Below are 20,522 nucleotides of genomic sequence, written 5' to 3'. Positions count from 1 at the left end.
CCCGACCTGCCAACACCAATGTGCTGGGGAAACACCGGAAAAAGAAGCCTGATGGAAAGCCTCTCCACATGGATACAGCAGGTGTGGTGCTGTTTGTTGCTGGCCCTGTTTGCCCCGTTCATTGCCTGCCTTGTTATGAAGTAACCAAGCACCATGGTCGGGGAGACGGCATAGTACAAAACTGCAGGTCGGGATTCGGGGAGAGGGGACCCCAGTTGAGCTCTCGGGGAAGCCCGGGGTTGGTGCAGCAGGAGGCTGCAGGTCGGGATTCGGGGAGAGGGGACCCCAGTTGAGCTCTTGGGGAAGCCCGGGGTTGGTGCAGCAGGAGGCTGCAGGTCGGGAGTGAGGGGCACCTGCAGAGTTGTTGGGTGTAGGGGTGGAGAGCCCAGGATTGGTGCAGCAGGAGGCTGCGGGTTGAGAGTGAGGGGCACTGACAGAGCTGTGGGGGGATCCCAGGGTTGGTGCAGCAGGGGGCTGTGGGTCGGGATTGCAGGGCACCAGCATAGCAGCAACATCCCCTCCCTTTCAGTTTGTACAATAATTTAAAAAATAACTGCAGCTTAAAGGCTGGCATGGCAAGATGCGTTGGGTGCAGCTGGCTTGTGGGTGGCACCATGTGCCTTAGCCATGGAGGCCATAGATTCTGTGTCCCCCTGGCACGTCAGAGCTGTGGGGCTGGCGTGGGAGCCAGGGCTCACCAAAGTGTCCGGACACAGACACACGTGTCCGTGGAAAAATACTTGAGGTCCGTGGTCATTTTTCAAACCAGTGGAGTGACCAAATGGCAGAACTCCCCCCGCCCCAAGTCCGTCACTAAGGCCAGTAATTTTGTCAAGTGTCCAATACGCAATATGGTGGTGCCACCTCTGCGCAGGACCCCGGCGCTAGGCACTGTATACACACAAAGCCAGGCCCCGCACCAGCAAGCTGAGAGGCAATTTGCTGCTATAATCCAAACCGTGGAAGAAGCCAGGGCTGGAGCATCCATCCTGGAGGGTGGGAACTGACAGGGCATTGGGCGCTGATACCCAGAGGGGCGGAGCCCATGCACGGGGCGGTGGCAGCTGCTGTGGGGAGCCCAGCTGCTGCCAGGCTGGGGAGAGCACCAGCAAACAAATGGGCTTTGGCCTAGAGCCAGGACAAATAAACAGCCTTGGTCCGAGGCACAGTGGGCTCCAAGGCCTCCCAGCTGCCTAGAGGAGCCTGCACCTGTTCCATGGTGCAACCCCTTCAGGTCATATTGTTTCTGCAAAAGGCCAAGAAACCAGCCAAGCTGGAACAAGCCAGTGGCCCATCTACCTGGCACTGCCTGGATGGTGTGTGTGTGTGTGTGTGTGTGTGTGTGTGTGTGTGTGTGTGTGTGTGTGTGTGTGTGTGTGTGTGTGTGTGTGTGTGTGTGTGTGTGTGTGTGTGTGTGTGTGTGTGTGTGTGTGTGTGTGTGTGTGTGTGTGTGTGTGTGTGTGAAATTCCTTCCTGACCCGAGTGGGGAATCTGCCCTGAAGCATGACAATCAATCACCCTTGCCCACAAGCTCGGCACGGGATAACCGCGGGTTCCTTTCCCTGCCCTCTAGGCACCACCGAGTGGACCTCCTGGTTCAATGTGGACCACCCTGGCGGGGAGGGTGATTACGAGAGCCTGGAGGCCGTCCGCTTCTACTACCGGGAGCGGGTGTGTGCCCGGCCAGTCTCCATCCAAGCCCGCACCACCGAGTGGGAGCTGCCCGAGGATGTGGGCGAGCTCGTGCACTACAGCCCCGAGAAGGGATTCTGGTGCATCAACCGGGAGCAGCCAGGGGGCAGAACCTGCTCCAACTACCATGTCCGCTTCCTGTGCCCCATGGGTGAGTGCCGCAGGGGGGTGCTGGGGCTGAGGGTCACCAGGCAGTGCCATCTCCAGATCTGCGGCCTCCTGGGTGTCGGGCCCCACTGACCCTGCCTGTTTGTGTCAGCCCAGATGGGCCCACGGGTGCCGGGTCCTTCCTCTATTCATTGCCGGTCCCTGGTGCTTCCCCCTAACCCCAGCGATGCCCGAGGCCCAAGCTGCCCTGCCCTCCCTACTGACCCCTATGCCCTGAAGGCTGAGGACCCTTCTGCCAGCCTGGTGTCTTGAAAGAATAATTACTGACCATGAAATTACCCCTCTGGGACCACCCCAGGGCGCAGGGCGTGCTGCAGCCATGTGTGTGTGGGGGGGTGGTGTATGGGGCATTGTCCCTCCATTTCCCACCCGCATCAACCAAGTGCCGGGGAACACTCCAGAGGGTGGGACATTAGACTGGCCGGGGGCGGGGAAAGCGGGGTTGGAGGGTGACCCTGTTGTGGAGTCCCGTGCAGTGCCACGGAGACGCTGCTGTCATACCCCGAGAAGGGGCTAAAGCACCCAGCTGGCTAATGGCCACAGATGATGGATCTGGACCTCACAACAGGCAGGGATGGCTCCCGTCCCTCCCCCACTGCTCCCATCCCCTGCCACTGAGTGGATCTCGTTGCTCATCTGGACCACGGCCTTTGGCTTCAGCCCCACCAGGTCCCTTCCAGCCACCTGTTGCGCCCACCCCCCATCCACTCGTCTCCTGGGGAGGGGACGATTCACAGACATCCCCCCAGGGCACCTCCTAGGGACTGAACAGCCCCTGGCCCCTCCTGCCTAGCTCCTGCATTGCCCCCTTGCCGGGGGAGGGTTCGTTAAATCCAGCTGGTCTCTTCCATCGTGAGTCCCCCACAGCACCAGAGTCAATGTCTCCCCACCTCCATACCAGACCTCCGGGGAAGCGGGGTTAATCATTTGCCTGCCAGCCTGTCAGGGTTCCTTCTCCACTCTGAACTCTAGGGTACAGATGTGGGGACCCGCAGGAAAGCCCCCTAAGCTTATTTCTACCAGCTTAGGTGAAAACCTGGTAGGCTGCCACCCCCAAGTGATTTAATAAGAAACAGGGAAAGGACCATTTGGAGTTCCTCTTCCCCCAAAATATTCCCCAAGCCTTTACACGCCCTTTCCTGGGGAGGCTTGAGGATAATATCCTAACCAATTGGTTACAAAGTGATCAAAGACCCAGCCCCTGGGTCTTTGGACAATGGGAAAATCAGGTTCTTAAAAGAAGGATTTTATTAAAAAGAAAAGGTAAAAATCATCTCTGTAAAATCAGGATGGGAAATAACTTTACAGGGTAATCAGATTCAAAGAGCCCAGAGGAACCCCCTCTAGCCTTAGGTTCAAAGTTACAACAAAACAGGGATAAACCCTCTAGCAAAGGAAACTAACACATCTTGCTTGGCTGTTACTTACAAGTATGAGAGACTTGAGACTTGTTCAGAAAGATTTGGAGAACATGGGTTAATGTCGGTCCCTCTTAGTCCCAAGAGCAAACACTCCCAAAAACAAAGAGCACAAACAAAACTCTTTTCTCCCCACCCCCGCCAAGCTTTGGAAGTATCTTTTCCCCTTATTGGTCCTTTGGGTCAGGTGTCAGCCAGGTTACCTGAGCTTCTTAACCCTTTACAGGTAAAAGGATTTTGGTCCCTCTGGCCAGGAGGGAGTTTATAGTATTGTACACAGGAGGGTTGTTACCCTTCCCTTTCTAGTTATGACACAGCCCATCCAATGCATTGCCCATCTGCTGGGAAAATTGCTCATAGTGGAAGGCCCCAAGGTGTCTGGGGCAGCTGGACCCCCACACCCCATGCTTCTGCTGCTTGTGGTAGTGGGGTTACAAACATGCCCCCTTATTGGGCCAGTGCCGGGAAAGTATTATGAGGGAGATGCTTGACTCCAGGGCCTTGGAGAGTACCAGAGTCCCTGGGCCCAGCTCCGAGAGCGGGCAGGTTTCAGTAACTCTCCCCTCTGGGATTCTCTGCCCTGGGCACTTCCCCCCCAGTAACCCTTCTTGTCTTCCTGCCCCGCTCCCCCAGAGCACGATGACTGGTCGCATTGGTCAGCCTGGAGTGCCTGTTCCAGACCCACCTGCGAGGGCAGCGGGCTCCAGACCCGACAGCGCAGCTGCCTCTACAGCCAGCCCCTGTCGCTGCTGCAGCCCAAGTGTGCAGGGAAAGCCACACAAAGAAGGGCGTGCAGCAGCGGGCCCTGCACAGGTAATGGGCCGCGGTGACGCTGGGCGACCCAGGGGGCTTGCGCATGGGGCCTGGTCCCAAGATCCGAGCTCAGCTCTCCCGTTCACCGGCTGGCCACGGGGTGAGGCCTGGGGGCACTGGTGGTTCACAGCGAGAAATGCACGCTGGATGTACAGTGAGGCTCCCGCAGAGTCGTCAGCCCTCCACCAAAAAGCGACTGACAAAAGTCTCGTGCTGTGGGGCCTGTGGTGCTCTGCAGAGGAACTGTGATTCCATCCCAGGGAGGGCAGGGGACCCACATGCGTGCGTGCACAGTCTCAGCCAGCAAGGGGCAGTGTACACACATCCACACACACAGTTCCCCCTCACCCCAATTAATCTCCTTAGACTGTAAACTCTTTGGGGGCAGGGACTGTCTTTTTGTTCTGTTTGTGCAGTGCCAGGTTCACTGGGGTCTTGGTGCAGAACTGGTTGGAAAATCATCCCCAGAGAGTAGTTCTCAGCAGTTCACAGTCACACCAGAAGGGAAGAATGAGTGGGGTCCCGCAGGGATCGGTTCTGTTCAATATCTTCATCAATGATTTAGATAATGGCATTGAGAGGACATTTAAAGTTTGTGGATATACCAAGCTGGGAGAGGTGGCAAGTGCTTTGGAGAACAGGATTAACATTCAAAATGATCTGAACAAACTGGAGAAATGGCCTGAAGTAAATAGGATGAAATTGAATAAGGACAAATGCAAAGTGCTCCACTTAGGAAGGAACAATCAGCTGCACACATACAAGGGGGGCGATGACTGCGCAGGAAGGAGCACCGTGGAAAGGGAGCTGGGGTCAGAGTGGATCACAAGCTAAATATGAGTCAACAGTGTAAGGCTGTTGCAAAAAAAGCAAACATCATTGGGTAAGGAATGGGGTCCCTAGCCTCTGTCTGTCAGAGGATGGCGATGGATGGCAGGAGAGATATCACTTGATCATGGCCTGTTAGGTTCATTCCCTCTGGGGCACCTGGCATAGGCCACTGTCGGTAGACAGGATACTGGGCTGGATGGACCTTTAGTTTGACCCAGTCCGGCCGTTCTTATGGGATGTATTAGCATAAGTGCTGTAAGCAAGACATGAGAAGTCATTCTTCTGCTTTACTCCACGCTGATTAGGCCTCAACTGGAGTATTGTGTCCAGTTCTGGGCACCACATTTCAGGAAGGATGTGGACAAACTGGAGAAAGTCCAGAGAAGAGCAACAAAAATGATGAAAGGTCTAGAAAACATGAGCTGTGAGGGAAGATTGGAAAAATTGGGTTAGTTTAGTCTGGAGAAGAGAAGGCTGAGAGGGGACATGACAGTTTTCAAGTACATAAAAGGTTCTTACAAGGAGGAGGGAGAAAAATTTTCTTAATCTCTGAGGACAGAACAAGAAGCAATGGGCTTAAATTGCATCAAGTGTGGTTTAGGTTGGACATTAGGAAAAACTTCTTAACTGTCAGGGTGGTTAAGCACTGGAATAAATTGTCCAGGGAGGTTGTGGAATCTCCGTCATTGGGGATTTTTAAGAGCAGGTTAGACAAACTCCTGTCAGGGATGGTCTGGATAATACTCAGTCCTGCCATGAGTGCAGGGGACTGGACTGGATGGCCTCTGGAGGTCCCTTCCAGTCTTATGATTCTATGCCTGGGGCTTGCAGGACCACACAATAATAATATGAATTACCCTAATTTAACATCAGTGTCTTCCCCCCCCACACACTGAGTTATTTCAGACTCCTGCACGTGCTGTTCTGTACCATGCCACATCTGGGCACAACGCCACATTCAGTTTTTCTTAAAGCCACCAGCTGAATTATTGTAAAGGACTTTTTCTCTCACCAGTTCATTAAATCAGGACTAAGGAGGGAAAAAACCCATTTTAGACAATAAAGGCCCTCAGTGCAGCCGGTACATCAAGAGACAGGAATGTCAGACATGGGCCTGTGGTCTGGAATGGCTGGTTTTTTATTTTTTATGGCGCAGGCTCTTTTTAATGGACTCTTTCAGGGAGCCCGGTGTTCAGGGCGGGTGGCTGGCAGCTCTGCGCGCTGGCTACGGTCTTGGTGGGAACAGGCTCCAGATCTTTGCATAGCTGGGGGGGATTTTTTAAGTTGACTCCCCCCTCCTATCTCAATGCAGGGCAAGTTTTTCTTTCCACCCAGCTCTTTGGCGCTGGGTCCCTGTGGGCAGCTTCCGGGCTATCTGTTCTCCGCGAGCCGTTCAGAGTAATTGAAGTAGCAGAGGCCTAGGACATAAACATAGTTTGGCAGGCGCGTGCGGAAGGCTGGGCCTGGGAACTTGACGCTGGGAACGGACAGCGCCCCGGCATGCAGCCTTCCGGCACTGGGCATGCTGGGCTTGGTTTGAGTGATCCTCCAACGCAGGGGAGCCGGGACCTCAGGCCGTGCCAGGGTAGTGGTGGGGGAGTTCTTGTGAAACCAAGTTTGGTCACATCCCCGGCTTGGGGCACAACGGAACTCAAGGCAAAGCACGTTCTGTGTCCGTGGCCTGGCACCTTGTGTCGCCATTTGCAGCAGTGCAAAAGCAAGTGTGAACCGCTGCCATTGCACTCTGCTTGTGTTTCACACTCACTTTGCACTGGTGCCAACGAGGACAAAGGAGATGGCGCTCAGTGCCAAATCCAGCATGAGTTCCCTGGAAGGTCACATCTGCCCCCTAAGTAGGATTCAGCAGCCTGGGGGGGGAGCCCCCCCCTTGCCCTACCAGGCATGTTCTCAGGGCCATGCACAGGGCAGTGTGGGGGAGCTCTCCCCGTGGGCCCATTTCCAGGATTCTCTGTGCAGCGCCGTGCACATGGAGGAACTGCTGTCTGATGGGGTTGCTGGTGTCTCCACCCCCAGATGATGAGTGGAGCGAGTGGGGCGCGTGGAGCCCCTGCTCCAAGAGCTGTGGTAGTGGCGGGAAGCGAGTCCGGCATCGGAGCTGCAAGAAATCCAAGAGTTCCCACTGCGTCGGCCGCCCCTCGGAGGTGCAGAAATGCGCCCGGACACCCTGCCCAGGTACTGGCCATGCTCGGGCTCCCTCCCCTGGGCCACCCGCAGCAAGAGGGACCCGCCTCTGGAGTGGCCAGGGTTTGGGGGGGCAGGTCATCCCTGAACTGCATTTCGGGGTATCTGGCAGGGCAGCTGCCCAGGAAGGGCGGGGAACCGTTGTTCTTCAGGACAGTCCCCAAATCCCCTGGATTTGTGAATTGGCTGGAGATGATTGGGGCCTGAGCTCAGCCCCTTGTCTGTTGTTATACTAGGTCCTACTCCATCCATCCCATTCATCCATCCATCCCATCTAGCCAGCCAGCCAATCCAGCCACTCACCCAGACTCTTTGTCTTCAGCTCTGAGGGGTATTTGGAATCTCTCACTTCTCAGCTCTTGTCCAAACCCGCCTGTAAGAAAGGCAGGACTGTTATGACCCAGTAAGTGAGCTCCCCCTCACCTCTTCTCCCCGTATCCCCAGCCTGTTTCCTCTCTGTCCCTCTCTCTCTCCCTCCCCCGTCCCGGAGTGGGGCACTGTAGTGGGGCAGCTGCCTCACTCCTGTAGAACAGGGGTTAAAAGCAGCCAAGCCAGGTTCATTGGGGAAGCAGCCACAGCGGTGGCCAGCTCAGCTAGGGCCCAGCTGGTCCTGCTCAGAGGGCTGGGGGCCAGAAACTGGGGGAGTCTCACTCTAGCCCTGGAGTGGGAAGGGCCTGGCTGCTGGGGAGGAAGGGACCTGAGGTGGAGCAGTGCTGGGGAAGGGCAGGGGAGCTGGGGAGCTGCAGCCTGGTAAAACCCCCAGGCCGCAGACCACGGTGAAGGCTACAGAGGTACAGGGCCTGCAGAGATCCAACTGGGAATAGGCAGAGGCAGCAGGTCCTAACCCCTTGCCAATGATGAGTGGCCATTGCGGACTGCGTCTGCCCCAGGGAGCAGGGGCTAGATGACGACTGGCAGTAGCCACTGAGGTGAGGTGGGTTTAAAGGGTTGGGGGTTCCCCTGGGAGGGGAAGCCCAGAGCGAGGGGGAACCTCGAGGCAAAGGGCACCGGGCTCTGGGAGGGACACGGGGCCAGCGGCAGGGGAGACACTGGCTTGCAGAGAGCTCTCCATATGCGGGAAAAGAGCTGATTCCCAGATAACCATATGCGGGAAAAGAGCTGATTCCCAGATAACCAGCGGGAAAAGAGCTGATTCCCAGATGAGGCGTCGCTTCGCTACAGGAAGGCAGAACTACCCTAGGGAGCTCAGATGCCTGGGGAGTGGGGTGATAGCAGAGGGAAAGGCCCAGCGCTCCCCCCTCTGGGACTTAGAGACAGGCCTGAACCAAGCTCCGAGCAACACGGGCCCAACAGGGGGGCGTGTGACCCACCTCTCCCCATGCCCCCATCTTGCTCACTTAGGCGCCACCACCACCACCCTGGTCTCCTTTGAGCACGAGCTGCCTCTTGTTCCCAGTGACTTACAATGGCCAGCTGGCTGGGCCACTATGAGCCACTCCTGGCACGTTCCCCCGGAGCAGGGGCCACTGAGTGAAAGTGCCTGGGAAGGGCTGATCCTCCATTGGAAGGGTCAGGAGCCCAGTTGCTGCCACGTGGGTATTTTGGGGAGGGTGGTGGGTCCCATAGACCCCATCTCAGAGCCCCGAGGGTCCCCCTTCCCGGTTTGTCCTGGCGGAGCGGGGGTGTCCTAGTGTGTTCCACTCTCATTGCGTTCACCTCTGCCCCTGCCCCCAGCCTGCCAGATGAGCTGCGCCCAGGGTGCGGTGAACAAGAACTGCAGCAGCTGTACGTGCCAGGATCACACCCTGGTGGGCACCGTCCTGAGCGCCGAGGGGGCCGCCCTCGCCAATGCCCAGGTCTCCCTCAAGGCCAAACCACAGGCCGTGCTGGCCAAGACCAACCACCGGGGCAGCTTCAGCATCCGGGGGGTCTGCGCCGGCAGCGGGGCCAATGTCAGCGTCCAGTTGGCGACGTTCGCCCCAGGCGAGGCTCAGATTGTCTCCAATGGCTCCAGGAGGTCGTCGGTGCAGGTCACGCTCCAGAGGCTGGGTGAGGGGCCCTGCCTGGTGTGTATGTGAGGGGGTCCCATGTCCACCTCTAGGGACTGTTCCACCCAGAGGAGAACAGCCTGCTAGTGCTGCCAGCTAACGGAGTTGCTCTTTGAGCTCCAGTGGGTAGAGGTCTGCACTGCAGGGACAAAGCTCCCGGGTTCAAGCCCCACTGGTGACTCATCCGAGAGGGTTGCTACAAAAGGGAGCCCTTAAAGCACAAGGACCCCCATGACTGAAGGCGCCATGAGCCTTCCTGGGGAACTGACAGCAAGGGTGTGGGGGGGAAGGCTGCACTGGGGGGAGCCGGGAGCTGGATTCTGGGCGGACTCAGGGCCTGACTTGAGTGAGCTGGAGCAGAGGTTGGGGTGGGAGCAGATCGGGTGGGGGGAGCATAGTAGTGGGGAGGGGGTGGTTGTTGCCATTGCTGGGGCATCATTGCCTCTTCTGCTCCCTCTCTGTCCGGCAGAGAAGCCCTACATGGTGATGCACCCCGAGTCCAAGGTGCGGGTGGCAGGCCAGGGCGTGACTCTCTGCTGTGCAGCCTCCGGCAACCCCCTGCCCACAAAATATTACTGGTGAGTTGCAGGAACTGGACGAGCCGGCCCTTGGCAACTGCCATCGGCCTTGGGGGGAGACCTGAGTTTGCCCCCGGTGTAGTCTGGCCTCCCTGACCGAGGTCGGGGCAGTGTTGTAGGACAGGAATAGCGGGGGAAGAGGCTGCAGGTCGGGAGTGAGGGGCAATGCTGTATGTGGGAAGATCCAGCTTTAACGTTCAGAAGGCAGCATAAGTGTGTGGGAGGGATTGTGGTGAGGGGCGGGGTGGGGGTTGTGTGTGTGGGGGTTGACGGTGTGCATGGGGTGGGGCTTGGAGTGATGGTGGGTTGTGGGAGGGCTAAAGAGGGGTTGGGTGTGTCGGAAGCGGGGGCTGTGTGTGTGGGGGGTTAAGGGTGTGCTTGGGGGTGGGGGGGCTGTGTGAGGGGGTTGAGGGTGTGCATGCGGGTGGGGCTTGTAGCAGTGGTGGGGTGTGGGAGGGCTAAAGGGGGGTTGGGTGTGTCGGGCCTGGGGGTTGTGTGGGGAGGTTGGAGGGATGGTGGGGGTTGTGTGTGTGGGGGTGTTGAGAGTGTGCATGGGGGTGGGGCTTGGAGTGGTGGTGGGGGTTGTGGGAAGGCTAAAGGGGTGTGTGTCAGGAGTGGGGGTTGTGTGGGGGTGGAGGGGTGCTGCGTTGTGTGTGGGAGTTGTGGGGATGGCGTTGTGGGGGGGTTGAGGGTATGTGTGGGGGGGAGTTGGAGCGGTGGTAGGTGTTGGCGGTGGGGTTGAGGGTATGTGTGTGTGTGTGGGGGTGTTGAGAGTGTGCATGGGGGTGGGGCTTGGAGTGGTGGTGGGGGTTGTGGGAAGGCTAAAGGGGTGTGTGTCAGGAGTGGGGGTTGTGTGGGGGTGGAGGGGTGCTGCGTTGTGTGTGGGGGTTGTGGGGATGGCGTTGTGGGGGGGTTGAGGGTATGTGTGGGGGGGAGTTGGAGCGGTGGTAGGTGTTGGCGGTGGGGTTGAGGGTATGTGTGTGTGTGTGGGGGTGTTGAGAGTGTGCATGGGGGTGGGGCTTGGAGTGGTGGTGGGGGTTGTGGGAAGGCTAAAGGGGTGTGTGTCAGGAGTGGGGGTTGTGTGGGGGTGGAGGGGTGCTGCGTTGTGTGTGGGGGTTGTGGGGATGGCGTTGTGGGGGGGTTGAGGGTATGTGTGGGGGGGAGTTGGAGCGGTGGTGGGTGTTGGCGGTGGGGTTGAGGGTATGTGTGTGTGTGTGGGGGTGTTGAGAGTGTGCATGGGGGTGGGGCTTGGAGTGGTGGTGGGGGTTGTGGGAAGGCTAAAGGGGTGTGTGTCAGGAGTGGGGGTTGTGTGGGGGTGGAGGGGTGCTGCGTTGTGTGTGGGGGTTGTGGGGATGGGGTTGTGGGGGGGTTGAGGGTATGTGTGGGGGGGAGTTGGAGCGGTGGTAGGTGTTGGCGGTGGGGTTGAGGGTATGTGTGTGTGTGGGGGGGAGTGCACGGAAGGGATGGGTCTGTGCGTACAGGGGAAACCCGTCCAGGCTGGCGGTCTGGGTAGCAGGTGCGAGCCGATGCTCCAGCCCCCAGTCGCTGACGCTCTCTGCTTGCCAATCTCCTGCAGGTACCACAACGGGACGCTCCTGGACCGGAAACTCCACAAGTACAAGAGCAGCTTGGTGCTGCGGGACCTGGAGCTGCACCAGGCCGGATTCTATCACTGCAAAGCCAGCACTGACGTGGGCTCCATCAAATCCTCCCCTGCCTTCCTGACCGTGACTGGTGAGTCCCGGGGTGGCTGCTGGGCGGGAGCCGGGGTCGTTACCCCCGTTCACCCCGGTCGGCCCTGCACTAGCGCTCTTGGGGAGAGCCGGGAAAGGAATCTCCTCCAATCGTGAAGCCCATTGATTGACAGGCCATTGACTCTGGTTAGAGACTTGCCAGTGGGGGCTGGATCAGAGCCCAGGCTGCCCTCAGGGTAGAGCCTCAGGCCCTGAGGGGGCAAGAAGTCGGTTGAGTAGCAGAGGGCAGCTGCGGTGAACCCAGCACCGGCCAAGCCAGAACTGGGAGCTGCTGCAGGACAAGCTGCAGCTCCCGGCTGGGCTGTGACGTGCTCCTGTCCTCTGGGGGGCTGGCACAGGGGAGGGCCTGGCACCTACACCCCACAGCAGCTTGAGCCCAGGGCCTCCACCCGGCCTGGTTTATTATTCATGGGTTGCTTCCGCCGCTGGATCCCAGGTCAGCCGCTCAGCAGCGTGGGGGCTGGCTGCCCAGAGGGATGTGGGGGGCAGGGGCAGGCCCTAGCAACCTGGCTCAGGCTGAGCAGTGCTTTACCCCTTGCTGTAGAAGGAGCTGGGTGCTACTTGCCCTGGATCGGGGAGTGGGTGCTGGTGCTCGGTGGGGGAGAGGCCGCTGCGTTTGGCATCTCGGTACCAGTCAAGCGCGGTGGAGGGATTTCCTCTCGCAGCCCCTGACGTGACTCTTCTCTTCTCTCCCCGGCCCAGGCCAGGGAGAGCCGAGCTGCAAGGCCGAGCCGGAGGAATACTTCATCAAGTTGCCCAGCGAGTGCTTCCAGGAGGCCGGGCACTCCCCGTACTACAACGTGGGGCGCTGCCCCGACATCCGCTGCGCCGGGAGCCTGAAGGACGAGCTGCAGTGCCGGGATGGGGCAGGACACTGCTGCAGGGTCCGGCGCATGGAGGTGCGGGAGATCCGCTGCGCCGGCTCCATCCTGCCCATCAAGGTGGTGGCCGAGTGCGGCTGCAAGAGATGCGCCCGGCCCAAGATCCTGGTGCACGGCAGGGTGACGGCAGCCGACGATGGGGAGCCACTGCGCTTTGGCCAGATCTTCCTGGGCAAAGAGAACATCGGCTTCACTGGCTACAAGGGCACCTTTGCCATCGACGTGCCCCCGGACACGCGGCGGCTGGTGGTCCGGTTCGTGGACCGGCTGCAGAAGTTTGTGGACACAGTCAAGGTCCTGCCCTTCGACCCCCGGGGTGGCACCGTTTACCAGGACATCAAGGTGATGCGGAAGAAAGAGCCGGTGGACCTGGACTCCACGCAGGCCAATACCATCCTGCTGGGGGGGCTCGAGGGCCAGGAGCCGGTGGGGGAGATGGTTTTACCAGCTGGATCCTTCCTCCGGCACAACGGGGAGGTGTACAATGGCACCGTGAAGGCCAGTGTGACCTTCCTGGACCCCCGGGACCTCACCACGGCGGCCGTTGCCTCCAGCGACCTCAACTTCGTCAACACCGAGGGGGATCTCTTCCCGCTGAGAACCTACGGCATGTTCTCCGTGGACTTCCGGGACAGCGAGACCAGCCAGGTGCTGCAGACGGGCCGGGTGGAGGTGCGAGTGGACGCGGAACAGGTCCGCATGCCCGAGCACCTGCAGAAGATGAAGCTGTGGTCCCTGAACCCTGAGACAGGCCTGTGGGAGGAGGAAGGTGCTTTCCGCCGGGCCAAGGAGCGGCGGGGCAAGCGGGAGGAGAGAGCCTTCTTGGTCGGCAACGTGGAGATCCGGGAGAGGCGACTCTTCAACCTGGACGTGCCCGAGAGCCGCCGCTGCTTCGTCAAGGTCCGGGCCTACATCAACGAGAAGTTCATCCCTAGCGAGCAGCTGGAAGGGGTGGTCGTCACCCTCATCAACCTGGAGCCCGAGCCTGGCTACTCCTCCAACCCCCGGGCCTGGGGGCGCTTCGACAGCGTCCTCACTGGGCCCAACGGAGCCTGCCTGCCTGCTTTTTGCGACGGCCAGCAGGCCGACGCCTACACAGCCTATGTCACCGCCACCATAGGCGGAGAGGAGCTGGAGGCTGTGCCCTCCAGCCCCAAGCTCAACCCCAATGCCGTGGGGGTCTCCCAGCCCTACCTCAACAAGCTGGGCTACCGCCGGATGGACCACGACGACCCCCACCTCAAGAAGACAGCCTTCCAGATCAACCTGGCCAAGCCCAACCCCAACAACATAGACGAGGTCAACGGGCCCATCTACGCCTACCGGAGCCTGAGGGAGTGTGAGGAGGCGCCTGTTTCTGCCAACCACTTCCGCTTCTACAGGGTGGAGGTGGACAAGTATGAGTACAACGTCGTGCCCTTCAAGGAGAGCGACCTGGCCTCCTGGACCAGAGACTACCTGTCCTGGTGGCCCAATCCCCAGGAGTTCAGGGCCTGCTACATCAAGGTGAAAATCAGTGGGCCCCAGGAATACATGGTGAGGTCCCGGAGCGTGGGTGGCAGCCACCCCCGGACACGTGGCCGGCTGTACGGCCTACGGGACACCCGCAGCGTCCAGGACATGGAGATCTACAACACCTCAGCCGCCTGCGTGGAGTTCAAATGCAGCGGGATGCTCTTCGACCAGAGCCTAATCGACCGCACCTTGGTCTCCATCATCCCTCAGGGCAGCTGCCGCCGCACCTCTGTCAACAGCCTCCTGCGGGAGTACCTGGGCCGCCACCCGCCAGTGGTGGAGAACAACGACACCGCGGTCTTCAACATGCTGGCGCCCGTGGATCCGCTGGGCCACAACTACGGCATATACACAGTCACCGACCAGAACCCCCGGCTGGCCAAGGAGATCGCCATCGGCCGGTGCTTCGACGGCACATCTGATGGCTTCTCCCGGGAGATGAAGTCCGACGTGGGTACGGCCCTGACCTTCTACTGCCAGGAGAAGCCCATCACCCGGCAGAGCTTCTTCCAACGTCTGCTCAGCTCTCCCGTGGACACCCTGACCGAGGTCCGCCGTGAGATGAGGGGCAACGAGCAACTGCAGGCCCCCTCCCAGGTGGTGGCCTACCCTGCTGGCCTCAGGACCGGGTTCTCCACCCAGACCCGACGGACCCCTAGCAGCCGGAGAAGGATGGGCCTGAGCCAGGCTCAGCAGTGAGCGGTGCCAGCGCTGCTGCCCCCCGCAACTCACACATGCCCCCCACACTGCCATTCTCACAACATTCCCTGGGGTCCCTAACGCAGAGCACCACCTTGCCTCCCTCCCAAAGTGTCCTCCTCCGTCCCCACCCAAATCACTGTCCCCTAAGGTATCCAGCTAAACTCTGCTAGTGCCCATGGGGGACGCCAGACCACAGACTTTCGTCACATGAAATTTCGGCGTGGGGTGGGGGGAGGCCCTTGTTCTCTATCACTAGAAAATTCAGCTGAAGTGGGGGAAGCACCTCGTGGCTGGGAGTAGGGTCCAGCATCGGACCCCAGTAGGGTCAGCATCGGTCGCTGGTCTCTCCAACCGATTCCTCCCTGCTCCGTTCTCACTGGCCCTGTGGTAACATCCCACACGCGAGGCTCTCAATGGCCCTGAGCTAGTGCGGGCAGGGTAGGGCTGGCGCCCCGTGTTATCCAGCCGCCTTCATGCCGTTAGCTCAGCGCCACACGTCTGGTTTGCCCCCTGCCCCACCACAGGCGTAGCTTGAAGTCTGTGTTTGGGGAGCAGCCCCAGTCTGGCCAATGGGGCTGCGCATGGAGGGGGCCAATTCTGCACCTGCCCAAAGGCTTTCAGTTTAGGGGGGCAGTTCCCCCCATTCACCTCCCCCAAACTATACCCATACTCCCCACCGCTTGCACTATGCACCGGCTGGGGCAGCAAAGAGCCAGAGGATGATTTCTGTTACTTACTTTGACCCAGCCATCATATGCTCCAGAGGACGCTGCCAGTGCAAGGCGCGCAGACCCTCGCCTGGAGAGAACCAGCCCCTGAAGTTATTTTTTAAACAGGATATTTCAGTGGAAATAGGTGAATTTGACAGAAATAGCATCCCCTACCCCTGCTGGCAAGCCCCGACCGCGCTGCTCCCTGCAGCAAGGGCAGCGTCTGAAACCGACTACAGCCAAAGGTGAACCTGACCAGCAGCCCCCGTTTTCAGGCTGGGAAAGTGAACAATGCGGAGAAGCAAATTAGATATTTTTACATCCTTCCCGTGTTAATATTAATGCTCTAAAGGGTGATTAGCGCCGCAGCTAAGGAAATCCACAGACACTAAGCCTAGGGTGACCAGACAGCAAATGTGACAAATCGGGACCAGGTGGGGGGTAATAGGAGCCTATATAAGAAAAAGGCCCACAAATCGGGACTGTCCCTATAAAATCAAGACATCTGGTCACCCTGACTAAGCCTGACAGATCCTCTTCAAGCATGAAGTGCTTCTATTTGGGTCAGTGCAGAACAGACCGCAAACAAACCCCCCCTGGATGTGTTAAAGGGAAAGGAAGAAAACTAGAAATTTGGCATTTCATAGTGCCCCACCCCTCCACCCCTGCCAGGGTACAAAAAGCAACAGAATTATAGAGCAAAGCAAACTGATTCTCCCCTAGAATAGACCACAGGACTCCTAGATATGGGCTTCTCTACAGCAGCACTGGCGGATGGTACCAGCCTGTTTTTTTCAAGCAATCTTTTCTCTGGTGAGTGGCCAAAAATTAAAACCAAAATTATTTTCTTTCCTAATTTCCTATGGGTTGGCTAGGTAAAATATGTCCTCCCCACTCCTGGTAGCAATGTTCCTCCCTGCCAGAAAAGGGGAAATTAAGAAAAAGTATGTAGGGGGGGAAATGCCCCTTGGCAAACGGACCCTGAGCAGGTTTCCACACCAGAACTGGATATGGCACCTGCCTGCCCCCACTTGACTCACTGCGCCAGCCAACCTTAATGCGCAGTGATTTGCAAATCTCCAGCCTTGTGTGTGTAAGGTCTCCACCCTGCCCAGCCAGGACCAGCCCGCACCAGAGCTGGCAGTGCCGCTTGGCTGGATCCAGGCCAGCATTGGTCCATGGAACTTCCAGTGCAATTGGCCTGAATTAATGCAATGGCCTGTCCACCAGCCAGGCTGCTCCTGGTGTGTGAAACACAGGGGCAGGGTTCTGCGAGGGACAACGGTCCGTGCAGGACGGTCTGGGTTGCCAAGGCATGTTCATAAATGGTGCAGATTTGTACATTATTTATTATTAAATATCTGGTTGTGTTTCCATCAGTCTGGACGAGGTGTGTCCTGCGCGGTCTCGGCCCAAGGTGGGCTGGAGCCAGGGCTGGAACACAGGGATCCGCCATGGCCACAGTGTGTGCTCACTCACTCCCTCACTGTCTCTCAGCAAAACTGCTGGGGCCTTGGCTCCCTCTTGCGAGGTATTTCCCAACCCATGGCTGGTCCTAGCCGGAACTGGAGGAACCTGAGTGTCTGCATTGCACAAAGCTGTAAGCCATACGGTGAGGCTGGCCCCAGAAAGGGAACTGTGGTACTGCTCTTAGCGGGATGATCGGGCTGTAGAGTGCATCTCCCTGGGATCCTCAGAACCACCCATTCAGCCTCCTGCCCATTCACCAGCAATCCAACCTCCCGCTCACCCACTCATTCACCAGCAAGCCAACCTTCCACCCATTCACCAGCAATCCAACCTCCCGCTCAGGCACTCATTGACCAGCAAGCCAACCTTCCACCCATTCACCAGCAATCCAACCTCCCACTCAGGCACTCATTGACCAGCAAGCCAACCTTCCACCCATTCTCCAGCAATCCAACCTCCCGCTCACCCACTCATTCACCAGCAAGCCAACCTTCCACCCATTCACCAGCAATCCAGCCTCCCACTCATTTGCCAGTTCACCAGGAATCCAACCTCCTGCTCACCCACCCATTCACGAGCAATCCAACCTCCCACCCATTCACCAGGAATTCAACCTCCTGCCCATTCACCAGCAATCCAACCTCCCGCTCACCCACTCATTCACCAGCAATCCAACCTCCCACCCATTCACCAGGAATCCAGCTTCCTGCCCATTCACCAGCAATCCAGGCTCCCACTCATTCATCTGCTCATGAAGTCATCTAGCCCCTACCCAGGCACTCCATTCACCCATTTCTTCACTCCACCTGCCCACCTACTCATCTTTCCACACCTAGGCTTGTTCATCCATCTCGTCCTCCCATCCATATCCACCTCCATCCATCCACATGGCTACGCCCGCAGTCATCCATACACCCGTGCCAGAGGTCAATCCCCACCCATCCATCCACATCTCCCCACTCATCTATTGACGTATTCCTCTGCCCACCCAGCCCAACACTCACCAGCTCTCCTAGCATCTAATCATCAGCCATTTTTCTCCCATTCTCCAACATCACCCAGGTTTGGCTGCATCTCACTGATCGCTTAGGACCCTAGCCCGGGCAGAAACAATGCACCAGCATCCCCATCACACTGGTGTAAATCAGGACTAAGTCCCATGCCCTCAATGCGGACACACTGGGTAACACTGATGTGAGAGGAGACTCAAGCCCAGCGGCTAGGGGGTGGGTCAGTTCCTTCGCTGCTGTAAACTGGTGCAGCCTGGTGATGCCAATCACACAGCACCAATTTACAGCTGTGGACCGGCCCCCAGCGGTGTCCGCTGGAGCTGGGCCCCTCGACACTAGCTGGGGCTCTGTGCACAGAGATAATCTCTGCCCCTGGCACCTCAGTCTCGGCCTCACTTGTCAACACATTGTAACTGACATTTGCAGCCAGCTCCCGGGCTGGGCTGCACGTTTCATCTTCCAAACTGCGGCTAGCTTTTGGCAATGAGCTGAGGCCTCCGCGGGCGGTTGCCCAGCCTCTGCGCTAGCTCCCAGGGGTCTGACCATGCTGGAACGTGGCAGGAGTTTCTCTAAGGGTTGGAGGACACCGGTGCCGCGGTGTGTGGCTCCCCCGAGTGGGGCTGATAGTAGCCGCAAAAACTGGCATTGGGGCATTTCAACCTGTGTGGCTGTCCCCATGTGCCTCCTGCTGCAGCACTGTGGCTTGTTCAGACCATCTGATCACTCACCACTCACGAGCCTCATCCACCCTTACGTCCCCCCGGTCACCCCATTCACCCACCCAGCCCAGGAGCACACTTGGTCACTGTCACAGAGTGTGGGGGAGTCCGGCCCTGCACCCCTCTTCCTGGGACCCACAGTGACTCTTAGCCAGCCAGTAAAACAGAAGGTTTATTGGACAACAGGAACACAGGTTACAGCAGAGCTTGCAGGCACAGTCAGGACCCCTCCATCGAGTCCTTCTGGGCTTTCAGGGTGCTTGGATCCTAGCTAGGATCCCCTGAATTCTGCCCACACAGCCCCAAGCCCGAACTCAAACTGCTTCCCTCCTGCCACTCCCTTCCTTTGTCCCCTTCCCGGGCAAAGGTGTTGACCTTTCCCCTCCCTTACCTAGCTCAGGTTACAGGCCCTGGCATCGTCCATCCCCTAAAGTCCTCCCCTGCTCTCCCACTCCCCACACAGACAGTCCCTACTGCATCACAGTCACTCACTAACCCCACCACCCAGCCAGGCTGGAACAAGACAGTGGCCCCTCTACCCCAGCGACAGCACAGTTGTGATCAACCATATGGGTTGCTTCAGAGAAGTACCGTGACGTCCTGCTGGAAAGTTGGTAATTATGGGATTTGGTACCTTCCACTTAAGTCCAGCTGGAGAGAGAGAGAGAGAGAGAGAGAGAGAGAGAGAGAGCGAGAGAAAGCGTGTGTGTGTGTGTGTGTGTGTGTGTGTGTGTGTGTGTGCGTGCGCGCATGCGTGCGTGTGTGTGTGCATGTGTGTGTCCAAGACCATCCAATGGGCTGCATGGAATACGTTTAGCAGGTCTCAGACTTGCCCATACACTGGGGCCCAGATCACAAAAATCCTCCACCAGCAGCTAATCCAGGGATAGGCAACCTATGGCACCTGTGCCGAAGGGGTCACGTGAGCTGATTTTCAGTGGCACTCACACTGCCTGGGTCCTGGCCTCCAGTCCGAGGGGGCTCTGCATTTTAATTTAATATTAAATGAAGCCTCTTAAATATTTTAAAAACCTTATTTACGTTACATACAACAATAGTTTAGTTATATATTATAGACTTATAGAAAGACCTTCTAAAAATGTTAAATGTATTACTGGCATGTGAAACCTTAACTTAGAGTGAATAAATGAAGATTCGGCACACCACTCTGGAAAGGTTGCCGACCCCTGTAATCAGACCCTTGTCTGCTGGCTCTGAACTCTTCCTGCCACGAGCAGTGGTAGCTCCAGGCCAGGGCTGAGGCATGTTGTTGGGTGGGGGAGTAGCCCACTCTGTCACAGCCAAGGCTGTGGAGACAGGTCGTCAGTCTCACACCAATATATTTCACTACTGCTCTGCCTTGGAACTGCTGAGTCCCCTTTGCACTGGCCCATTGCCCCGAGGGGTTGGCTCAGAACTAGGATCCAGCATTAACAACTGGGTTTAACCAACACAACTTAACCTGCAGCCCATAACCTGCAGCTGGCTTGTGGGCCCCACCCCCCCAGGGCCAGCTCTCAGGTGTGCATGTCAAGCACTGAGGCCTGGGGCTTGTTGTGACATGTACCTAGTGAAAACCAGAGACGGCCCATGGAAGGCCAGCGGCTAAAGCCCTTAAGGAGCTGGGCGTTTTTGTACAGAGCCTTGGCACCAGGACGTGATGTGGCCTGACACCTGCGGAGGGGTGGCTGTGGGGGATGCTGGGAAGTTAAAGGCCCCCCCACACACACACTTTCCTTAGCACACTTGAATAACCAGCTGCTGGCGAACGCTTGTTTTTTACAGCTGGCAAAACTGTGTCCTGTTCCCAGCTGTGACAGCAACATGTTCCCTCGTGTCCGGTGCGCGTTTCAACCGCGGAAGCGTTTCGCCCATTTGTGATGTTTTAAATACATGGCTCCTGGGCCCACCTTGGGTTGCATAGGGTAATAAACGCAGTGTGTTACAGTATAGCCACTGTGCTGTGCCTCTTCAGGGAGCAGCGTAAGCTTTAACTATGCCTCGACATTCCCCTCGGGGGGGGGGTATTATCCCTATTTTACAGACAGGG

General features: G+C 58.0%; 1 protein-coding gene across 1 annotated transcript; it reads left to right on the top strand.

Moving 5' to 3' along the window:
• CILP2 (cartilage intermediate layer protein 2) lies at window positions 1-16,583 on the top strand. The gene is made up of 8 exons (XM_050934038.1): window positions 1-81; window positions 1,574-1,843; window positions 3,912-4,091; window positions 6,957-7,115; window positions 8,820-9,134; window positions 9,603-9,711; window positions 11,288-11,445; window positions 12,168-16,583. The coding sequence occupies exons 1-8, from the start codon at window positions 69-71 to the stop codon at window positions 14,558-14,560; spliced, it is 3,597 nt and encodes a 1,198-aa protein (XP_050789995.1). The 5' UTR covers window positions 1-68; the 3' UTR covers window positions 14,561-16,583.
• The last annotated feature ends 3,939 nt before the right edge of the window (window positions 16,584-20,522 follow it).

Source organism: Gopherus flavomarginatus, chromosome 24 (assembly GCF_025201925.1).
Source record: "Gopherus flavomarginatus isolate rGopFla2 chromosome 24, rGopFla2.mat.asm, whole genome shotgun sequence".
NCBI lineage: Eukaryota > Metazoa > Chordata > Testudines > Testudinidae > Gopherus > Gopherus flavomarginatus.
This window is presented reverse-complemented; position numbering and strand designations above follow the sequence as displayed.